At 31.4% G+C, this 24,602-nt stretch overlaps 1 protein-coding gene across 1 annotated transcript in view; it reads right to left on the bottom strand.

Moving 5' to 3' along the window:
- LOC129744036 (SPEG neighbor protein-like) overlaps positions 1 to 24,602 on the bottom strand; it is a 523,363-nt gene that overhangs the window by 19,437 nt on the left and 479,324 nt on the right. Inside the window, exon 6 of the mRNA XM_055736360.1 lies at positions 22,932 to 23,059. Within this exon, the coding sequence (XP_055592335.1) occupies positions 22,932 to 23,059 (128 nt within the window). The remainder of the gene's footprint in view (positions 1 to 22,931; positions 23,060 to 24,602) is intronic.

Genomic DNA, 24,602 nt, shown 5'->3' with positions numbered 1-24,602 from the left:
TTGGTTCTTTAAATAAACAAGTCTTTGAACGTTAATGGGCTTAAAATTTACCTCAAGGTTTGTTAAAAACTTAATCACCAAAATAAGGGACTTACAATTTTGGTGTCAACCTTACTTTGGCTTCTCCGAATAAATTTCTCAACCTCCGTATTTCACTATCGAGAACATGTCGTTTGAAAGATCTTTAAATTCTTAGAAATATTCGATACTAACATAAATTTGATACCCAATAGTAGATAGGTTAAAAATCATAAATTTTCGACAATGTCTATCAACTCAACAAATCTTTGCCTGAGCTACCTAACAAAAACCTTTCTATCAACCGTTAGCATAAGTGACGGTTTCTTAGACCTAAAAACACCAAGCGTCGAAAGAATTTTCCAATTAAACAACGGTTTGTAGAACGAATATAAAAAAGGAAAGTGTTCCTAAATGGGCCTATCGGGATAAATGCGCCTACGGCTGTTTGACGAAATGGCCGAATAGGCAGCATATGTATCTTATCACAATATTATGAGGGTGATATGCTTAGAACATGCGGCAAGATAAAATTTTATAAATTTACCAACTCGAAAAAATTTAAAAATCCATACAAGGCTTTGATACCTTTGATGTAATATTTTAATTTAAAAAATTAGGAAGTTCAATACAAAAATTTGGGACGTTTTTGACTCTCATTTATATGTACTTAAAAATTAAACAAATTTAAGTTTTATGAAAATTTAATAATGATTAGATAGTGGAATAAGAGAGTGGAATAAGTGAGTGATTCCCCTATCATGTTTGTAAAATGCCTCCATCCTAATATATCAGGTTGAATAGTATAAATTTATTATTTTTAACACTTTAAGGGGGGAGTAGGGTTTAACGGGTAAAAAAAAACACCATTTTCACAAATTTTTTTTAGAGCTTTCGTTCAAACAAATGAATTCAAATTTTTTGCATTATACAAAGCATTGTTTAAAGAACATTTAGTAATTTTTTCGTAGAAAAATATTGACGGAGCACCTTCGGGGATGCCTTTTAGAAAACAGGATTTGCGGTGGACACTGTATCTCAGCACGGAATCATCTGAAGTCAAAAAATTAGAGCAAAATATTTTTAATAGATGTTTTTCTGAACCCCAACGATTTTATTTAACTTAAAAAAAAATTTAATGAAATTTTTGTGGCTGTTTGAAGTAAAAACTACGATATTTCACGAAAAAAATCGCCATTTTTTATCTGTAAAATCTCCCCAAAGTAAAAAAAATAGAAAATCGTAGGGGTTCGGTATTTTATATGAAGAAAATATGCCTCAAATTTGAAAAGAATCGGTGAAGTTGTTTTCAAATGACGATGTCCACGGACTTTAAAAATGTTCTTTCGAGAAAAACGCGTTTGAAGTTTCTGCTTAGATAAGAGAATAAAGGCCTATAAGCGGAGATAAAGGCCTATAATTTCTACAGTTTTGCTTCGATTGACTTGAAAATTTGACACAAAATTCTTGAAATGATTTACAATAGGAAAATAAAAAAAATAAAAAAATTGATTTTTTGAAAGTGTTAGACCCTACTCCCCCCTTAAGAGAGAATTGAAAATCTCAAAAAAGATTTGATAAAGCCTGCATAATATGGCAACTCTATCATTTTTTTATTCCATAAAACTGTAAAAGACAAAGGTATAATGAAACTTAAGTTTTTCCGTATGAAAGTTATCAGTTTCTATAATTTTCAATGAAATTATACGGAAATACTGCCTGAAAAACAGATTTTTATCCCAAAACATAAATAGACGCATTTAGCCCGCATGGTTAAGGTTCGGAGTTTAAGACAACATTTATTGTAAAATTCTTTTCTTGATAACTGAAGGAGCTTTCAACATAAAAATAACTCCATTGTAGAGAAAACAGATGTCTGCTCACGTTTATATAGTTATTGAACACATATTCAATGTAATATTTGATTGAATCAGTATTCTGCTTAAAATGCTCATGTAGCCTGCTTCTCCCCTATGGTGTTGAACCGCTGATGGTTGGTTTATTATCTCCGTGATACAATTTTTTCATAAAGGTTTCCTCGCAGTACATCATCAATAACTTTTTCAATGCTTAGATAAATAACATACTTTCTTCGACAAACTTGTTGAACATAAAAATTCGCATCTTTTGGTGGTCATGATAATTTAAAAGCATAATGCAAGGTACACTATCTGGACAATTTAAATTCACATCTATCGATAAAATAAAAAAAAAACAGACAAAACCATTTTTAAAAGCCCAAGAAACAAAACATGGATTTTTTTTTCAAAATGCTACCCAGGGCGAACTCTAAACAAAATTTTTCTGAGTCGCCGCCTTATAAATGTTTTTTTCTTACACCTTAAGCTACCATTTGGAGTTTGAGCCCCTAGAATTCCAGACAGAAGAACTTTTCTTCTTATACTTTTTAAGAATTTTTCTTCTTATACTTTTTAAGTCTGTTTTGAAGATAACAACAAGGAAAGTTTCAACAAATTCAGTACCGTAAACTGGGGGAACTTTGACCACTTTTTTAATTCATTTTTGAATATTTTCTAAAGGGTTGCTTGTTCGTAATACCTTACAGCATTAAAACCCTAACTGAGGTGAGGAGCATTGAACATGATCATTGATTGCAGTAAATTCAAACGACATTGGTGGTTATAATTTAATGTTTGTTATAAAACCAGATTTCGAGTTTCGGGGTAACTTTGATCACACTGCACTGGATTTTACGTATCTCAAAATCTTCAAATTTATTATTTTAATGCTATTAAGCACAGAAGGCTCAAAACATCGATAACAGTAATTTTTTGTTTGGGCTCAATTGAATTTTTCAACGTGTTCTCTCAAAAACAAATATAATCGAAAGATGGACAATGTTGCTACATACATTTAGGGGCAAAAATTATAAACATTTCTCAATATTTTTTGGCCTCAAAAACAAATAAAATTTTGCCTTCATGCAATTCCCTAAGTCCTCGTACTGTTCCCATGTTCTTTTATTCTTCAAACTTAACCATTTGATAGGGTTTTTAGCCATTTTTTCTAAACGGGCTTTTTCATGGAAAATGACTGTTTTTTGCAATATTCAAAAATTATCATCAAATGACCATAAAAATAACACTTTAACTTATTCTAAACCAAGAAAAATGTTAAACTTTCACATCAAATAACCCATTTGCTCCTAAATGCTTAAATTTGATCAGGAGAGATGTTTGTTGTGAGCCTTAAAAAAACCAGATATTTTAAGATTTCTAAATTATATTTTTAGTAATATAAAAAATCTCCCAATGGAAACCAAATTAAGCTTATTTGTAACTTTATTTACAGGCTTTCAAACGTAGTAAACAGTTTTCAGATGTTTTAATTTCAAACTTAGTTAATGATGATTATCTGCCAAAATTTCATGTTGAACAAAGTTACCCCACTGGTCAAAGTGCACCCAGTTTACGGTATGTGAATGTTCTTTGGGAAGAATCGAAGCATTTTTATTTAGTTAGTTTTTTGGTGTAATTCACTTCAGGTGAGTAATCAGTGAAAATCTATAATATCATATGGGAGAGTGGGGAATCATGGGCCACTATTTTTCGTTGTTCCATAACTTCTTCACTAAAAAAAATAAAATGAAAATAAAAAATGGTTCTATTTTCAAGGTATCATAAGGTATTTTTTCAAAATTTTTATTAATTTATTTTCCCCAAATTTTGATTGTTTGAAAAAAAGCAATATTTTTGGGATTTTGAAAAATGGTGGGGAATCGTGGGCCAGCAAATCCAAATTGACCAAATAACATGCAAAGCTTATGAGATGACCCAAAACTGTGATTTTCTAATTCATCTCGTTATTTTAAAGAAATTTCAGATGATGAAATAAAAAAGAGAGCTGTGTATGATCGAATATATTAAAAAACCTGGCTCGCGAACGTTTTGCAAAATTTCTTATATAAGATGGACAATATATTTTTCATAACTCTTCATTTGGCATAAAAATACTTTATAGATAGGAAAAACGTATTTCAAGTCCTGAATGTGTATAAAAACATAAAAATATAGGTGATTCAAGTTGTGTGGCCAACGATTCCCCACAAGCTATGATTTGCAAATTGGTTGCGTTTGTGTGACTTATTGATGTTTCATCAAAAATTCCTTTTCCACGTGAAAGATCATGACAAAACTAAGATCATAAGCGTATGACCATATTTTTGTTATGCACTTTAGGTTCCCCATCGATGAAATAAGCGGGTGTTTTTTTTTAATTATATAAGTAAATTTTTCTAACTTTTTTTAGCTTGATAAATAAATGAAGCATATGATGCGTATTTCAGTCAACAACATAGAGAAATGCGACGACGATGACAGTTGGTTTGAGATTTTTATCTCAACACACTTCTGAAATATTAAAAGTGGCCCACGTTTTTCCACTCTCCCCTACTAATTAACATCAATCAGCAAAAAGCCAAAATGTGCTGATGTAGGTAATATTGTGTAGAAATTTTTCTCCAGGCGAGGATTGCTTAGTGAGCTATTAGATCTCGAATAAAAAACGCGCGCCTTACAAGGGAAACTGAATGAAACATGGGAATCCTGTTTAAATAAATCCACGTGAAATCATGATATATTGAAAGCCATGTTAGCTATGTTGCATATATTAAGGGAAAAAAATCTTCAACACTTTTTAATACCTGCCTGATACCTAATGAAAGCTAAAAAAAACCACTATTATGTGTTTTGAGCCTACTTGGTTAAAAAAAACTACTGAATCAAAGCAATCGAAAGGTTCCCTACAAATCAACCACTGTCAAGAAATGGTTAAATAAGGTAGTGTCGAGAGCCATATTGGATTTTTTTGGGACGTCACAAAAACGAATTTATCGAAAATTTATATGCGAATTGCATAAATTTCAAATAAAACACGTTTAAGAAGGAAAATAAAATCTAATTTCATTTTGATAGTCTTGTAAGACCTCTATTTCACTATGTTATGAAATTGTTTGGTCCTTTGAAGATTGCAATATGTCTTTTTTGTTAATTTATTAATATTAACTTTATTAGTCATCTTGAAGCTAAAACGTGCAAAAATGAAGAAAAATTTAGTGTTAAAAAGTTTAGCTGGTAGTTGTTGAGTACTCAACTGATTGTCATGATTTTTATCTTACCGGTTGGTCAAATTCAATTCTTAAGTAGAACAATTAACATCAATTTAAGATAGTTAATTCGATTTACTAAAATGCCAATCAATGATTGTGGTTTTGAATAAAAATTTGTGTTTTGATTACTTTATTGTAATAAGGATCTAAAAATGCTCTAACTTGAACATTTTCATGGAAGAATTCAAACTATTTTAAAGTTTTTCAAATTTGAGTAGCAAAAATCCACCATTTTTTCGAACTTCAACGGTGTAATTAATTTAAATAACTTAAAATCCAACTTTTTTGTACCGATCTTGAAGAGCAAGAATCTTTCTAGAATTATATGTTTAAAAAGTGGAAAATTTTCAGATAATTCTTCAAATTATCAACGAAAACGGCAAATTTCAGATTAACAGATTTTTCGTGATTGTGACGACACATTCTGTACCAATACTAAAGCAGGGCTGCCTTGGCACTACCTTCTTTAAATATTCCTTGAACAATGGTATCAATGCAATCCTGTGCCTGTTTTGAACGTGTAAAATGTGCGTTTCAATCAAAAATTCTTTCAAGGAAAGACTCTGCAATTTAGGTGACTGAAAGCTGAACATACTGTTTTCTTCTTAGACAAAGACCACATGATTTGAACAATTTTCTGAACAAAACTAAGGCCACTTATTTTGAGCTTCACTAATTTTATACGTCTTAATAAAACCTGTACTATCGACAAGCAATTTGCGAGTGATTTTGATTGACACGGCCAAAGCTGTTTATTCAATCTTCTTATTTGTAAAAAGTCTTATTCTTTTTACTAGAGCGACGTTATAACCATTTTTTTTACTTTGAATTCTTATGATGATGAAAACTTTCGCAGATGTATTCAGTCAATTCAATTAGGATTAAAAACGGGGTGCCTCCTTTTTTACTATTCGCCTAATAGTAACAGTTACATAGAAAAATAAATAACTCCATCACGACGATAAAAGAGTTTTTAAAATAATTCATTTTAGAAATCTAGCTCTACTATTTCCGAGATTGTAATAGTAACTTGAGTTTTTTTTAAATTTTTTATCAAATGTCCTTTCCCGTAAGTGAAAAATGTATTAAAGATTAACAAGAAAAGCTACAAACAATGTTTAAATTTAAACGCGCTTTCAAAATTTGGGGTGACTTTTGTGTGGCGCTATATTTCACTGTCCTTCCATATGAGCAGTTAAGTTGGGCAATTACCCTTTAACTCCACATCGCCATTGGCTATCCCCTCGTATGTCAACATCCATCCTTTCCTGCCATCCTCTTCCATCGTCATCCATGCAATTCACCTCTCGCTCACTCGCCGAAGCCGGAACGACACTCGACATACAGATTGGATCTCAGGAACAGCAGCGACCGGAACATCGGAATAAATAACAAGGTATGACCCCCTAAGCCACTTCTTGGCCGGACTGGACCGCACAACTTTGATTGCTGAAAAGTTTATTTACTCTTACTATTTTTCATATTTTATACCTTATTATTAGTGAACCTTCATATAAGAAGAGCGACATTTGATCCCTCTTAAAATAAAATATGTGGCAACATCGCCGGAATCTTGGACAAAAAAATCCTCAGCACTGATTTCTGGCTCAATGTTCGGGCATCGAGTGCAATGTTGTTCTGTTGGATTGAAGGAGCGTTCACTTTAGAGCTTGAACATTGAGCCAGAAATCAGTGCTGAGGATTTTTTTGTCCAAGATTCCGGATCATTATAATCAGTTAGTTTTTTTTAACTAGGAACACGATTCACCAAAGCATTTAAAAAAATTGCACCTAATCAAAAATTCATATGACCAGCTTTAAAATTATCTGTTTGAACTATAACAACAATCAGAATAACTTCCTTTGTTGAGTTTTCAATAAGAAAGGTAAAAGCTCTGCGACAAAATGGATCGATTGGAATCGATTTTGACAGTTCTTTTGTATCGATTGGAATTTTGTGTTTGAGACGTCGCTTCTCTTACATGTAGGTTCACTACTTATTATGTACTTTTCTGTCACAATAGCTCCAATTCGGAAAATGCATAAGATGCTGTAAAATTTATGGATGACCGAAATAAAACATTTCTTTTTAGCTTAGCTTAGCTTAGCTTAGCTTGATTGACTACTCACATCCACCTTTGAACTTTGGAACCCGAAATACTTCATCTTGAATTTATTTATCATTAGATGATTCCATTTTTGCTTCCACATTACTTTTAATGTATTTCGAACTCCATTGTCGCAGGCGTGGCTCAGTAGAACGAATTCCACATCGCCAATGGTTGCTACTCCGTGATTGACCGAGGCCATCAGTTTTGCTCAAAGGTCAAAAGAATGGTGCTTGGGATTAGCAGTTCATCCTCAATGCACAAAACAGATGCTCTCTCTTTAAACATCAATAACGGCGCCGGCCACGTCCTAGTAGTCAATGGATAGATTGGAAAAGGTAGAAAGGGATGAAAGATCAATTTTGTGCTTTAGGACCGAGGTTACCTCTGCATCCTAGCAAAATAATTTAAAGTTGGAGGTTTGGGAGTAAAGGACATGAGCAGGATACACTTTTGACTAGTGTAAAGAAATGAAAAACCAAATCCTATACATTGTACTACGCTCGTGTTCTTCCCTAACGACACTCAAAAGTTTGAAAATACAATTACTATTAACTATGAACTTCTAATATTGAAGAATAAAATTGAAGAAAAAAATTATACCGGTGTAAAAAAAAAAAAATCTTTTAACTGTCTTTCTTTTCTTTAACCATCAACATACTAAATTTAATCTTAACTTGAAAAAGTATGTATCAGATAAGTACTTTTCAATTTTTTCAAAACTTATTTTACTTTATGAAAATATTACTATTGTGTTACCAAAAAAGTTGATTATCCATTAAATGTTTAGCCAAATTTCAAAATAAAACATTTCTTTTTAAATTGAAAAAGAACTAAAATTATAGAATATTCATTAACACTTAATTTGGGTCCTATTTTGAATTTAGGGGTTCAGTCAAATTCTTCAAAAAACTATAATTCTTAAAAAAATTACAAATAAGCCATTCCATTATTAAAAGTGTTTTTTATTCTAGTTATAGCCACAACTGTAGAAAAATCCAACTTGAGATGCCATATTAACATTCATGAGATATTTTCGAGTTAAAATAATGTTAGTAATTTACAGCATGCCATGATAGATCAATTCAAGTATTGTATGGAAAATTTATCAGTTTTATTACCATTTTTTGGCTGTTTGTGGAAATTTTTGATAGTGTAGCATTCAGTCCTAATCTAGTGGATCGAGTTACATACAATTTTTTAATCAAAAATAACCACAGATATGCCGAAGATCTAATAGTTTTCAACTTTGGATGATTAATATTTTCCGGTTTTTGAACAAATTACAAAACTTACTTGTATCCCAAACAAGATATTCGATGTTTTTCAGAAATATCCTTTAATAACGAAAGCTTAAACTGAGATATAAAATATTCTTAAGAAATTTTATTTCAAGACTATTTGAATTTTCAGAGGAGTTAACAAATTTGATTCACTTCTTCAGAAATCAACAAAAATCGTCTCATCTATTATATTGATGCTTGGTTACTCGAAAGGTATCAAAAAACCATACGGCGGCCAGAAGATTTTTTTCACCAGTCCTACGTTTTACAAATTTAATTCTTTTTTGCCTTATTTTTATGTATATTTATAAAATAAAATGAAGAACTTTGTATGAAGTTTTCTGTGGGTAACAGGAAATCTTGAATTTAACAATATTTTGAAATATTTCTGTTAACATGATTTTTTTTCTCAAATCAAGCATCTTACGGATAACAATTCATTGAATGAAGAAATTTCCAAAATTCGGTAAAATAGAATTCTTTAAATTACAATTTATTAGATGGTATGCTTTGCAAGGAAAAAAAATGCACCGAAATGTATAAAATTTGGAAGTGGATTCATGATTTATTCATAAAATCTTTGAGAAATCTGCAATTCAATGACTCGGTATCTAATCGGTTTAGCTTCATTTTTTGTGTGAACCGCATTCAATTCTTACAATTATTTCTTCTAAGTTTTGAAGCACCTCCGATTTATTTGTTTTACAACAAAAAAAACGCCCTTGCAACCACCAAAAACGAACTGACCCTGCAATGACGGATTATGGGAAACACAAACTGGCTGGGAAAAATTTTCTGTTTGTTTGGAATCGAGCCAAAAAATATGCCGGAGGTTCTTCTTCTGGTTTTTTTTCGGGTGAGTGTGCAAGACAAAAAGTCCGGAAAGTCGTTTTTGTTGGGGTTCGGTCGGGTTCGGATGTGTTTTTTTGTTGTCGTTTTTGCTGGTGGTGATGTTGCGTCCTCCTCAAATGAATGTTTTCGCCCGCAACATAATCCGCTCATCCATTCCCAGCACAAATAGGAGGGAAAAAATATGGACAAAAGATTCCAGATTTCGGCAGAGTCCGAAAAGGAAGAAGCACCGAAATGCAAGGTAACAATCTTTTACCTGGATGTTGTGAGTGGGGGGGAGGGGCAATGACGGAAGGGATGATCTGGAAGGACACACTTTTGGGTAGGAAGGTACTCGTTTTGCTGCCCTGAGAAAACCCTGGCGAGATTCTGGCATTGGAGTCAGAGCATAAATTCTTCGTCCCAGTATGGCAAGTATCTTTCTTGTTGCCATAAATTTGGCATATTTGTTTTCCCCTTCTTCCGGCAGTTGTATCCGGTCGAAAGCATTTGGAGCATGGCTTTATGTTGAAAACGTTGTTATGTGTTATCTTTGAGCTATTATGATTGCTCTCTGGGTACATTTGGAATTGAAAGGCCAAAAAAGCAAAACGAATTGCTGTTTCGCCCCAGGTTTACTTACACGTTTTCCTACGATGTGGTCTAGGTTTGTGGCAAAAGAAGCACACATTCTGCACCATCATGTTTTCGTTGGACTGGGTTGAACTAAATGTTTTGCTTACATTTCGTTCTGCCTAGACATTCATTTGGTTTGGAAATTAATTGCTGACTGTTGCAATACAAAACAAAAAGCTGAAGCAAGCCCGTAAAAAGCCCGTAATATTATCTTTTAATTAAAGAGTAAGTTTTAAAATGAAACAACTGAAGCAGAACAACAATTCAAGTCTCGCTTTCGTCGATTTTTTATATGATAGGTAAACTTCTGGCAGTAGTAGTAGTTTGAGCGTATTAGCCCCTACACTGTTTTACTATTGTTATTTTGTAACTGTATCTCTCTAGTCTTCTTGCTTTGACTAACATATGTACGTGTCCCTGGACTAAATAAATTTACATTCTGTTCAACCATAATAGCTTTTAATAACTTGTAATAATGCAAAACAAGCTAAAATGAAGTAAAAAAATCTTTGCATTGATTTTCACTCAGAAAACGATCTGCAGGGTGGCAAAAAATTTGGTAATTTGTTTTTTTTTTCAAATTATCAAAACTCGACCATGCACTTTATGTTGATTGGCCCAAGAAATTGACCTGTTCAATATAATCAGCTCAACATGACCTAATTAGGGGTGCCTCAAAGCGCTCAAAACATGGATAATTTGATATTCAAGAATCACCAAAGTGGAACCATGGCAACTCCGAAAAATTGAATTTAAAGTTATATTGCTAAACAAACATAATTGAAAATTGATAAAATATCAAGATCAAGCATTATTAAAAAAAAAAACCAAAATTCATAAATTCGATGTTCTGAGAAGTTTTCAGAACTGATGGAATGTTTAAGCAGAACTTAAACTCGCTAGAAACCACATATTTATGCATGAAATGACAAAATCAAAATAAAATGGCAAAAGTTTTTTATTTCAATTGATTTTAAATTTGTCTTATTTAATTTTTTTGTAGTTTTAATTAAAACAAACCGTTTTTTAATTAAATCAATTTAAGTTGTTTATTTCTGTTTATAAATTGATATTTGTTTGTACCCTTTTTAAAGTGTTTTTTTAACCACCAATAAATTATTACATTTTTTAAAACTTATTATTTAAGAAGAGAAATCACCGTGAATTTGTTTTATGAAATTAATTTGCGGCTTTATCGGTGAGGGTTAAAGAGATGTAACGAAAGACGGATAGAAAATCAGAAGAAAATTCTAAGGTCCGTTCGACACATGTGCATTCACATGGCGGTCGAACCATCCATAATTAACTGTATCGAAAAACGTAGTGCCTCCTCTATTGGGTACTACTTCTTCAATACAGTTAATTGGTGCGAGACAAAGAATTTAGTATGTAGTCAAGCTTCTATTTTAAATGCTCTTCGCTCTTTTCACCACTTTAAAATTTTCTTCTGATATTCTATCCGTCTTTCATTTCAACTCTTTAACCCTAACCGATAAAGCCGCAAATTAATTTAATTTTTTATAACTTTTGCATCGTTGCATTTTTTAAGAAGGTTCAACATGAATCGTACCGGTTGATAGTAACTTCTTGGGTTAAATCCCGAATTAAGATCAGAAGCAAGAGTCAAATTAAAAATCAGAAGCAGTTTTCAACAGTTACAGCTAAAAAAAAGCTTAAAAACATGAGAAAACTGAAAATAGACCAATTTTTCGAAAAATGATCAATTTGGTAGCCTCATCCTTGGCCAATGTGTTTTTTATAATCTAAAAAAATAATTGGCAGTTAAATGAAAAGTTAGCACCATTCTGGGTTGCTTTTTTGTGAATTTTTTTTGCTAAGTTTGAAAGGAGAGATGATGCATAAACGCCGTCTTCAAGCGGGTTTGGAAAGTTTGACAACAATTTGAAAAATATGCACAATATTGACTTTTCATATAAGATGATATATCTTAGTTTTTTGTGGGCCAATTTTAACAAAAAATAAATAAAAGTATATTTTTGGATCAATTTTAACATGTTACAAAGTTTAGAAAAAATTTTGAAGTATGTTAAATCTAAAAGCGCAAAATATTGAAAGTCAAATTTCTTAGCCCCTGTGCTTCTGTAGTTTTTGAAAAAATGTCTAACAATTTTTCTCATCTATGAAGTTCTTCATAGAACAAAAGTCGTTTGTAATCATAAAACTAAGCTTGTTTGAAATTTATCTATCAGGTATTTATATGTATATTCTTAAAATACGTAATCAACCTTCAATTTTGTGTTTGTATAAATTACCTCAAACAAGTTTATTAAAGTTTTGTGATTTCACGCTGTACTGTTAAATAGAAACCTTTCCAAATATTTTGTTAAGTTATCGACTGAGATCTTGCACATTTTTAGTGTTTATTTTTTTTTCAAAATCTCTAATCATAAACATTGACCACGTTCTGTACAATGTTATGCCAGTTTCAATTTATCAACAAACAAAAATTATGTTTTTTTAATTTTTTTTAAATTGGTTTTAGATACTTTATATTCTTGATCCTTCTTTCTCTCTACTAATTTTGCATTTGAACTGTCATATTTCGTTTTGATATTATTTATAGTTAAAATATTCACGGATTCCACGCCAAATTGACACGAAGTTATCATGACCCTCTATGAATTCAATGAAATTTTATGGGCATAAAGATCTTACTTAGTAAAAAAACTTGACATATTCAGTTTTCCTTAAGATTATCTAGACTAACATATGAAAAGAGGAATACTTTTCAAAAAAAAAAAAAATTATCTCAAAAATTACAACTACTACACAAATGTGTATCATGAAAAAAAAATTATTAAATTTGTTGAAAAAAATTGTTTTTTAATCCTACACTGAGAAAAATGCATGGCAAAAACTAAAAACTCATTTTCCCAAAAAAAAATCCGTCTCATAATTTGATAAAAAATTTCTAAGCCAGGTAATAATAAGTCATCCATCCATTGCCACTTGAGCATATTTAATGGCAAAAAAATTTTCAAACAAAAACTTTTTCATGATTTTTTTGTTAGTCATGTAATTTATTTTTCAGAGTAGATTTCCAACCTTCAATTCAAAAACTGCTTCGTTGAAATGATTGTTATGATTTCGAAGTAATAAAAACTTGTAATTGATTGTAATAATTGATGGTAAAAGTAAGTGGAAATCCTACACTGAAAAAAATGCCATCTCAGAATTCAATAATTTTTTCGGTGGTAGGGCATGATGCGAAAAAAGTTTTTCCAACAATAAATAATTTTTTTTATTATGAAAAACAAGAAACCAATGATTCGGGTATTATGATAAAACATAATTAGAAGCAGATCAATTAAGTACCGCCAAACGGGGCATCATGCAACAGCGGGGTTAGATGCAACTTTTATATAATACCACACTGAATCAATTTTCAATTTTATGTTTTGTAATAAAGTTATCTTCTTATGATTATAAAATGATAATGACATAATTTCTTGCATCTTAAGCTAGTTTTTTAACACTAAACGTACCGGAGGCGGTCAAATGACGGTTTTTGAACTTTGAATGATGATTACACCTTATATAATTTTTTTTTTCGCAAATTTAACGACAGGACTATTTTTATTTTCAAAATGCAAGTTTTTTTGCGTTTTTAAAATTTTTCAAAGTGTTATGGTTTTCGAATAACGCATGTGGTATACCTATTCATACCGCGAGCGGTCAAATGACGGTTTTCACTGTTTTCGCTAAAACTTTCTTGTTTCTCAACCGATTTCTTTAAAATTTATAGTTTTGAAAAGCCTATAATGTGACTCAAATATGTTTCTCAGACAATTTTCAGCTACAATCAAGTTTTTTAAAGTTATGTTAAGTCCAAGAATTTTTTTATGAAAAAACATGCTTCAGGAAAATTGCTATAAATCTGTTCATCAGTGCTCGAAAAAAATTTCACTTAGTGCATGAGAAAGCTAAAGTTAGAAGCTATATGTTGCACATACGGAAATTTTTATCAATTTTTTTTTAAGATCACGGCCACAAAAAATGTAAAAAAGTTGTGTAAAACCCGTACTTTTCAATCAATCAACCGCCAAAGCTGTTCCTGTTACAGTAGAAAAATTTCAAAAAATGAATTGGAATGTTGACGTAATTTGTCACATTTTGGCATCTTTAGATTTTTTAAAATACGTAAAACATAATTTATGACGAATTTTCAAAGGTAGCTGTTTTTCAAATATTTCATCAATTCGGATTTTTGATACAATTCCTACACCTAAATTCAGCTTTGCACTGGATTTTGAGTATGTTATCGTGAGGTTTAGGCAAAAAAATTATATGCAAAAGAAAGAAAATTTCATACCGGTTCTAGTGGTGTAACTGCATTAGCGGTGCAATGCTTGTCAAAAATATGATAAATAAAACAGTGAGGTAGTTTCTGAATTTTGAAAAGTCAGCACAAATCCTTGCTTGGCAGACGGGCGCAGTGGGTGGTAATATCTCAAAGCTATTTTGCACACGAAGACGGGTGAAAGGAAACGAAAAAACAAACGAACATTCGCTCAAATTTTCTGGTTTTACTTTCAGAAATATATTTATTATATTTTTGTCAAGCATCGCACCGTCAATGTAGTTACATCACTAAAACCGGTATGAAATTTTCTTTCTTTTGCATATAATTTTTTTGCCTAAACTTTACGATAACATACTCAAAATCCAGTGCAAAGCTGAATTTAGGTGTAGGAATTGTATCAAAAATCCGAATTGATGAAATATTTGAAAAACAGCTACTTTTGAAAATTCGTCATAAATTATGTATTACGTATTTTAAAAAATCTAAAGATGCCAAAATGTGACAAATTACGTCAACATTCCAATTCATTTTTTGAAATTTTTCTACTGTAACAGGAACAGCTTTGGCGGTTGATTGATTGAAAAGTACGGGTTTTACACAACTTTTTTACATTTTTTGTGGCCGTGATCTTAAAAAAAATTTGATAAAAATTTCCGTATGTGCAACATATAGCTTCTAACTTCAGCTTTCTCATGCACTAAGTGAAATTTTTTTCGAGCTCTGATGAACAGATTTATAGCAATTTTCCTGAAGCATGTTTTTTCATAAAAAAATTCTTGGACTTAACATAACTTTAAAAAACTTGATTGTAGCTGAAAATTGTCTGAGAAACATATTTGAGTCACATTATAGGCTTTTCAAAACTATAAATTTTAAAGAAATCGGTTGAGAAACAAGAAAGTTTTAGCGAAAACAGTGAAAACCGTCATTTGACCGCTCGCGGTATGAATAGGTATATACAAAGTGTCGGTATGTTTAGTGTTAAAGTGTTTTTTATTGTTATATAAAATTTGAAAAGTCGAGCAATAAATGTACAAATTTTAACATTTTTGGATGCCGTAAAAAACTTTACCCAATATTACGGATTGACTTGATAATTTTACCTTAAAACTTTTAACTGGTTTCCTCATGCTATACCAACACCGTTGCTTTAAAAAATATATTTCGAACAATCGCTCAATCTTGTTAAATAAATAATTTTATAATTCAGTTTGTTGTCTGGGGTAAAATGCAACAAAATGCAAATCAAAGAAACAACTAGTAAATCTCGTTTCCATGTGCTGGAATATAAATGTTTTGCATTCATTCATCCAAACATTTATTTTTATGATTTCAGCTTGTAGAATTTTTCGTAGTATTATTTAGCCCCTAGATGTATGCAGCATCCTTACTTTCAGAAAAATATGAAAATCAGTTTTTACAGACCAACAAATTACTGCAATTGCTATTTTCATGCGCAATGGTCTTAAAGGCATCGCAAATATATTAAAAACTTTAAAATTTCATACGTGTTCATAAAATTTTTCATTAAAAACAAAGTTAGTTGCAAGTTACCTTATTTTCTGAGGAGGGTTAAAATCTCATGTTTTTAGAAAATTAAAAATAATAAAAGAAACCAGTAATTTTTCTAACTACGCAAATTTGATGTCCCATCATTCTTAAAACTTTTGATACATAATGGGTAGAATTAACTGTGAACATAAGTTTTTTAAAAGCCATTGAATACGAAAATTGTTGCATGTTGCCCCAGTTGACGGTAATCCATTGACTCTTGGCATATTAAAAAATAGGAACTAACATGGAACGAATTAGAACAATAACTGTAGATTGAGGAGGGAAGAGGGGGGGGGTGGGGGAGGAGAGTAAATGGCTTCGATTGATCGACCGAAATGGAGCTTTTTATACAGCTTCCCTTTAAACCCATTCACAAACACACACATTCTTTACATGCGCGGTAAAATTATCTGCTGGGTAAAATCAAGGCAAAGTAATTCATTCATTATATAATTTCCTGGAAAACAGTTTTTAAAGCATTTTTCATTAGCTTTATATTTTTGTGTATTGTACAAACTCAGACATTATGCGTACCAGTATTATCCAGAATTATGCAATTTCAAGCTCTAAGCTGGGTGACAGAAGTGAACCCAATATCAATTTCATTCTATTTTAAATGCCTCCTTGAACGACACCAGTAAAAAACAAATAATAATTATAAAAATAAATAATAATATTTTCAATGCTTTGATAATGTAGCTGTGCAATGAATTAAATGCCATCTACTTTAGGAACAGGCTTCGGGTAATCTAAAGTATTTATTTTCTTTCAAAAAATTATACCAATGCAATAAACAATTAGTTTTGAATTAAAATTGTACTCTTTAAAAAATATTGGACTTGAAAAAGTTTTTGTAAGAAAAATTTTATTCCCTCAAATATGCACAATTTAGCTATCAATGGACGACTTGTAGGCATTATAAGGGATACTCTTGATTTCGACAGAAGCCAGTTTTCGACCTATTTTTAATTAAAGGCTTATCTTCCTATTTTGTTGCTCAAGCTAAATATGTTCAAATTTTTCTATTTTTGCTCTCCTAGCAAAGCATATGTTGAGTATGGAAAATATTCTAAATAAGCTGTTTAGTAGTAGTTTAAAATTTATTTAAAGGTAACATTCTTAATCACATGTTAAATTCAATGTCATCGATTAAAAAGGAATGATTTTGAATCATAAAAAAAACTTACCTTTTTTTCAAACAAAAGCAACATACCAGGAATCAATGGATGGATAAAGTTCTGAACAAGGTGTTTTCGGTTATTTAATTCATAGTTTTGCTAACATTTATGGAATTTCAACTGTTTTTCAAGCTGTCAAAAATCAGCACGGAAAATTCACCTTTTTTTTTATACACAACTTCTAGTGTATGTTTATATCGTTTTCATGGTGTAAAAACGCCGTGAAGTAGACAAGCAATTCCAATATGCCAAAATTTATGTTCCATTGCAAACAAAAGAGGTGGAAATGCTTTTGTCGAAAACTCAATTTTTTAGCGTCGAACTAAAATTGAATGTCGAAAACTAGTTAATCGAGAGGTTTTAGTAAAAAGATAATAAAAAAATTGTTTTGAGATTTTTTATCAATAAAATAGATTGAGAATAACAAAAAAAAGTCTGGTTCATAGAATCAATCATATTTGAAATGACAAACTTTAGTCAATTAATTTTTTTATGTGTTTTTTTCTGATTTATCAAGCAACAACTGTTGAAAACTAGGTAGTTTACCTACCCATTTTATAAAAAAAAATCATCATATTATTAGATGGCGTTTTTTTTTAGAAATTAAGTTTTAGTTTTAAAATGCATTTTTCGCAGTAAAAGATTTAAAAATTTTGTTTGTCAATTTTTTTTAAAAATTCAATCATTTTTCCAAAACTCTCCCGTAGACAACATTTGTATAGGAATTGTAAGTTAAGAGTTAAAAATTTTCATGGAAAATTGGCCTGAAAAGTTTAGCCCTTGTCAAATATTAGTCTGAATATTTTTGGGAAAACTTAGTATGTCAAGTGCCTTAGCTATACGTGAGGACTATACACACACACATTTTCATTCAATTCTGAGAGAGTCATGCCAGATGCTGTGTCCAGTTGGCTTGAAATCCGTCTATTGTTGATGTAAAAAATTTCAATATACAAGTCTGCTGCAACAAAAAATTGTGAATTTAAAAAAAAAAATTAAAACGTAACATCTTACTGAGACGTTGCTTTTATTCTTCCCATGAAGCGAGTACGACACGAGATAAGTGCTTCGGACATTGCATTTACTCATAAGGCTATACTTAGCTTGTCAAAATTATGGAAATTGTTATTTTTGACTTTAATGTACTGTTTCATGTAGTCTTAATGTCGTAATTTTAATGATTGCTTAATTTGTCGCACACATTGTATGAATGTTTGTAAAATTATCGTAAATTAAAAGAGTAATTTTAAAGCATTCTGTACAAATAGACATATGGCACAGTTTTGCGGATATATTTCATATGGGACAGACATGAGTTGGTATTTTTTCATATATGTTGAGAACAAAGTGAGATAAACTGAAAAATGACGGGAATGCATATGCGACAGTCTTTGCTTACAACAAAATTTTGTGTTGTTGTAGATATATCATTTAGGAACAAATCAGCTTTCTTTGATTTTATAAATAAACTCAAATATTATAATTAAAAATGGTGGTGTTTGAGTTGTTTTCTGACTCAAACACCACCCTTTTTGGCCCATTGTCTCCCCGCACCACGGTATCTAAAAATCCATACGATTGAAATTCTTGCTATGGAGGAAATAAAGGTAATTGTATGATAATTCAATAAAAAACTTGAAAAAAAGTGTTATCGGTTAGTAAAGATCGTAAATTGTGAAATGTACATACAAAGGTACTTTTAAAAGCTTTTTATAACAGCAAAAACCAAAGTTTATAATTTGAAAATTGTTATTTTTCCACTTGAGTTATAATTTGAAAATTGTTGTGTTTTTTAACTTGAGCAAAGTCTTGGCAAATCATTAGGGGACAATGCAGATACTAGATCCCCTTTCCTTATTTTGATCATATCTTTTTGGGAAAACTTAGCAACAAGCCCCCTTTTGCATTTTCTGGCAACGGGTAATTTCAAATTTAGATGCTTTAAAAGTGAATCCTTAGATGAGCTAGAAGCATTAGAATGAGACGAAAAAAATAGTGATATTTTTAAAGTTTAAGGAGATATGATCCTGAATTCAGGCTGCCTTGACCCTAGGCAAAAATCTAGCAAAATCCTAAGATGACGGGTCTGTTGACTACTATTTGCCTTTTTAAATCTCATTTTACAGTTTGTAATTATCAGACAAAGATAATTCAAAAAGTTTGTCTACTACACTTTAGTAATTGCATATTTTAAGACGTACTTGTTTTCACATAAATACTGATGAAACCTGGATAAACATAAATTACTGTACATATATAAGAAATTTTGTGATAACCAATGATCACGATCCATTTAAAAGAAAAATGTATCACTTTGGACTCTAGATCAATCACCAAAACCATAACATATAAAAAGTTTAGAGTTTACTACTGCTTTAAAAATATGGCATTATGAAGTTCTAGTTATACCCTAACAATAAACATTTTTAAATAAATATTTTAATTTCTATTTTTGATAAAAAAGACTTTCAAATCACATTTTGTTGAATATTTAAAAAAAAGTACAATAACTCGAGACATAAAATATTTAAATTTTAAGAAATAGCAGCATTGTTTTTTTTCTATTCAGCACATTTTTCTAAAGCATATGATATTTGTAAGACATTCCGGTTTCGAGATATAGCGAAGGAATCAAGTATCCCCAGGGATTAACTATTCTCATTCTCTCTTGTAATTGAAAAAAAAAAACAGCAAATACATACTTCAGTCATCTAAGGAAATTGTCACCAGCAGAAATGTTATAGGATTGCACTGCTGGAATTAGTTTGAAATAGGGGTTTTAAACAAGGTTTGTCGTCCATCAGAAATCTTCTGTCTCATTGCCTCGATACCGGATATACAGCTTACGAGCTCTGGAACTAGCAAAAAAATTTGTTTGAGGTAAAGTTTAATTGACTCATAACTAGGCAACACTATCAGCTCATCGTAGAAAAATATGCGGGACATTTCAGCGACCCTTCACTTTTGCTTATAAAAAATTAAAAACTCAGGTATGAGCCTTGACTTCCTTGATGACTTGACTCTTAACCAGGGCCTTAGGAAGAACCGACTCATGGGGGGGGGTGGTTTGGAGACTAACGTTTTTCAACATTTTTTTTGCTCAAACAATGTGTAAATAAAAAGAAAATTGAATTAAATCATGTACTATACGATTAATAATTCTTAAATTCTTCACATTAGTAATTTTTGGTATTAAAACGTACCTTTCAAAATGCGTCCTCAAATCTTAAAATGTAAAGTTTAATTGGTATAATGAAGCCTTAAGTTACAAAATAGAGAAATTACTCTCATCAATGGTTGATATCTTTCGAAGATTTGACTTATTTAATTTGTGTGAAGAATATTTTTATAATAAAACTTTCAAATCCAAATCATTTAAACTCTTGAGCTCATTCGAAAATATCAACTAAAATCAAATTTTGAAAAGAAGAATTAAGAAATTTTGAAGTTACCATTTGATTCATGCGACTCATTTCAAATTAAAGATTTCAGTTAAAATTTTACTTCTGAAAAACTACAACATTCATAAAAAATAAATCGATAACCTGCACTTATTTTAAATTGAAGATAACATGTTCCCTTTTCAGTTTATGTTTTTATTTAAAATCAATTCTATTTTTAAAATCCTGTTGATATATTTGTTTTCAATAACAAAACTTAAAAAATAATCAAAACTATAACTAAGCGATCTCTTCCGATTTGAATTGCTTGGCAAAATAGTCATATTGATATGATTATTCTGATTGAAGAACTAATCTGAATCTGAACCTGAATTTTAAATATGAACTCCGAATCTGAATTCAGAAACTGCATTGATAATTTTAATTTTCAATCTGTTACCAAAATTCAATACGACTTCACAATTTAAATTACTGATCAGTATTTTCAATATGAGCCTATATGAAATCTGTTTCAAAGCCCAGTTCATAAATCTGTTATTGAAATTTTGAAGTATTGTGCTACATTCTGAATTCATTATTTAATTTTTTTTAAATCCTACTTGTGAGTCTGAATTTAAATATAAATTTTGAATGATGAATCTGGTTCTGAGATTTCAGTTCTGGATCGACATTTTGAAGCTTTGTTATGTTTGAATTCTGCATAAGAACTAAGTTGAAGAACTTCAATTTTGAAAACGAAAAAAAATCAGAATGGATTTTATTTCTTTTTTCATATTTAGAAAATTATTTTTAATCAGTATTTCAAACAGCTTTTGGTTTTCAATTTCTAATGATGATTCGAATCGTAATCAAGAATCATGAACAGGATAAAGAATTCGAAATATGAAAACAGAAATACAATTTTGAATTTATTAATATGAAACTAGAAGCCCCAAATGAGGTTAATCTCATTCGAATTTATAATTCAGATTCAGAACTGCAATGTGTAAAACATTGCGTAAAAAAATACGAGAATTCTCGTTTTTATCACTTGCTTCAAGTGTGCTACATTTAGAAGCATGACTCTAATGTTCTGAATTTTATAACGAAACTTTTCTTTGCCAAATTGAATAAAAGATACTAAACTGTTGTAGAATTTGGTCCAGTGATTTCTGAGATATACAATTTCGAATTGAGGTGTTTCCTTGCTAAGATTGCTTTGCGGTCCTCAATGTGTTAATAAGCAAGTGTGATTTTTTTCAAAAACTGTAGCAAAATGCTGAACTTGAGATGAGTTTTTGAGATTTTTATATCTGTTCTGAGTCAAAATTTTTACTTTTGAATTCTGACTCAATCATCAGGATTTGATTGAAATTAGAAATTTCGAGTATAGAATAAAATATCTCGCTTGCTATTACTGGACCCTCATGGGGGGTGTTTAACCCCCAAAACCCCCCCGTTCCTACGGCCATGCTGTTAACTGTAGTTGCCGATCATGTGCTTCACTCCAATGCATGATTTGCGCTGTGTTGACAGACAACAGTATTTGCGTACTTTTGTACCACTCACACACACAATTTTTTTTGAAAAATCAACGGTTTTGTCAGCTATCGATTTGATAATAAGGGTTTTTGAAGGAAACGAAGAAATTACTATAAGCTTCTTCTTCTAAGTGTTCATTTGAATGGACAGATAGTCACAATTATTTTATTAAAAATTGTAGGAACATTTGTTTCATATCAGATGCTTCCATATCAGATTCACTGGCCAATTATCGACCAACAACAACCGCCCTCAAGTTATCGTTAAAACTAAAGACCTTGTTTGTTCAAGTTCCTGAGAGAGGACGTAAACATGAAACAACATCACATTGAACTTTCTGTACTCTACCAGCCAAGAGCAAAAAGTTAATGACTACTCTTATGGGAACCATCAGGTGATTAAGTGGAACACTGCTGCATCAGTGAACTTCCCAATATGAATTGCAAATCTTCCGATCCTTGCAGCTTGCTGCATACATGTAAGAATACATGAAAAGTTGAAAAATAATATACATTAGTTTGGAGTTGACTCGGTTTACCTAATTGATTTAATGGATTGAGATGTCCTTTAATTTCCCTTTCCCGTATTCAAATTTTATACATTGGAATGTAAGTTTTTTTTTTCATCAAATGGAATCCTACCACCAAAGAATGATTTTTTTAAAAAAAAAGTTCGAACAATCGGGTCCGTTTTCCAAAGTTTCAGAATTCAGAGAGATAGCTTTTCGTTTTTTTTCCTTTTTTCCAAATCGTGACCAAACCTTTGGAACGTATCTTTCTAAAGACTAACAATTCCAAAGCCCACATCGTTATTAGGAATGCTTCTCAAAGCTCTGTTTCAGCTCCTGTCAGGTGTCGACATGATGATGATGAGCATTTTCATGGCAGCGGTTCATTCCTAGGACAACCGTAGATAGGTATGCACATCCTACTCAAAAATGTCTACTTACCTCGCCATTGTGCGTCCACAGAATGACCGGAGGGGGTTCTGGCAGATGCCGTACGATGCACGTCAGATTTACCGTCGATCCGGTGTCGATGTACAGATCCGGACCGCCCACTATCGTCGTGATGGGTTCTGTTCGGAAACAGTGGGTTGAGTGGGTGGGAAACATGAAACGAGAAAAATTGAGAACGAAAGAAATTAGAGAACTTTTATCCCCGGTGCCAGACAATTTCGATGCACTGTTTGACATGTTGGCGTAGAAATGAGTTTCCAATGACACAATAAGCAAATATTCAGATACAACTGGGTTTCGAAACGAAACGCCAGACGACTGCACTGCACTCGATCAAAAGTATGCCAGAAAGACAGAATCGGAAAGCCAATGTTGATTGGTAATTTTAACGAAAATTTGCCCTCGATTGAGAGGGGGGCTTCAGGGCCAAATGATTGGAGAACGATAACAATAATCAGTGCATGACCTGGTCTCATCTGTCGCTTAGGGAAATCTGTAGGCACATTTTGAGGAACATCATTGGTGCCCGGAAATTATGATCGTGATTATGGATTGAGAGCGTTCGGATTAGATGAAGCACTGTTCTGCTGCAGCTACAATTTTTTTTGCAATTGTATTAGAAGGAATGATGTTGCATTGATTAGAAATGTGGGATGTTCCTACATAAGTACATAAAGATGATCAAAAACACGATATTTTTCCATTTTAATGATTTGGAGGATGCATTCTAACAGAAAGCACCTTGGAAAATTTCAGTCATATGATCAACTGTTATGGTTTGTTTGGAGCTATCAGGTTTGCATGGAATTTTGGGATTTAACGCTCTTGCCGAAATACAAAAATACATACAGGCTAAAAAGTATATACAGTCAATTATGTGTAAAAATAGTAATAATAGTGTAAATTATATTGTAAATTCAACACGAAATGTGTTAATCCGTAGTAATAAGAATCATTTGCATAAAAATATATATGAGTGTTTGATTTTTTTTAAAGGAGAATAGTATGAAATTGTACTTGAATGTTTACGAGCCATGAACGATCTTAGAATAAAAAAGTTGTTTACATATATTCGAAATAAAAGCAGCACAGAATGACAACTGAAAAAAAGCCGAAAATATTAGTTATTCATTTTTTTTTTCAATATCCTCCTAAAAAGTGTGAGAATGGTTGAAACAAGCATTGGAATAATGTTTTGAAAAAACCGTCAAAGCATGCAACCATGTTTCAAAATGGTTGTATAGAATTTTCTTCTTATCAAAATCTTGGTCCTACTGTGCAACATCTGTTCTTTCAAATGGTTGTTATATCAATTTTATTGGAAAGGTTTGATATCTATGATCTCCAAGTCCTTGCTCAATTAGTTTGATTTAAGCAAACCCAAACTAGTTATTATTTTAAAACCATTAGTTTTTTGTTTTTGGACATTCTAAAACTAAAATTGATCAACATTCCAGAATGTTGAGAATTACGGTTTTCAGCAAAGGAAATCTGCCGACCCATCGGCGAAACCAAAACAGTTTGTTTTGGTTCCGCATGCTTTGAGTCAATTCGCAATTGAATCAACAGCGATGATGATTGATGCTGACAGCTGATGACGGTAAACACGATACAAATGTTTACATCATCACACTGTGAAGCCAAACAACTTAATTTAGGTTC

Source organism: Uranotaenia lowii, chromosome 2 (genome assembly GCF_029784155.1).
Source record: "Uranotaenia lowii strain MFRU-FL chromosome 2, ASM2978415v1, whole genome shotgun sequence".
NCBI lineage: Eukaryota > Metazoa > Arthropoda > Insecta > Diptera > Culicidae > Uranotaenia > Uranotaenia lowii.
This window is presented reverse-complemented; position numbering and strand designations above follow the sequence as displayed.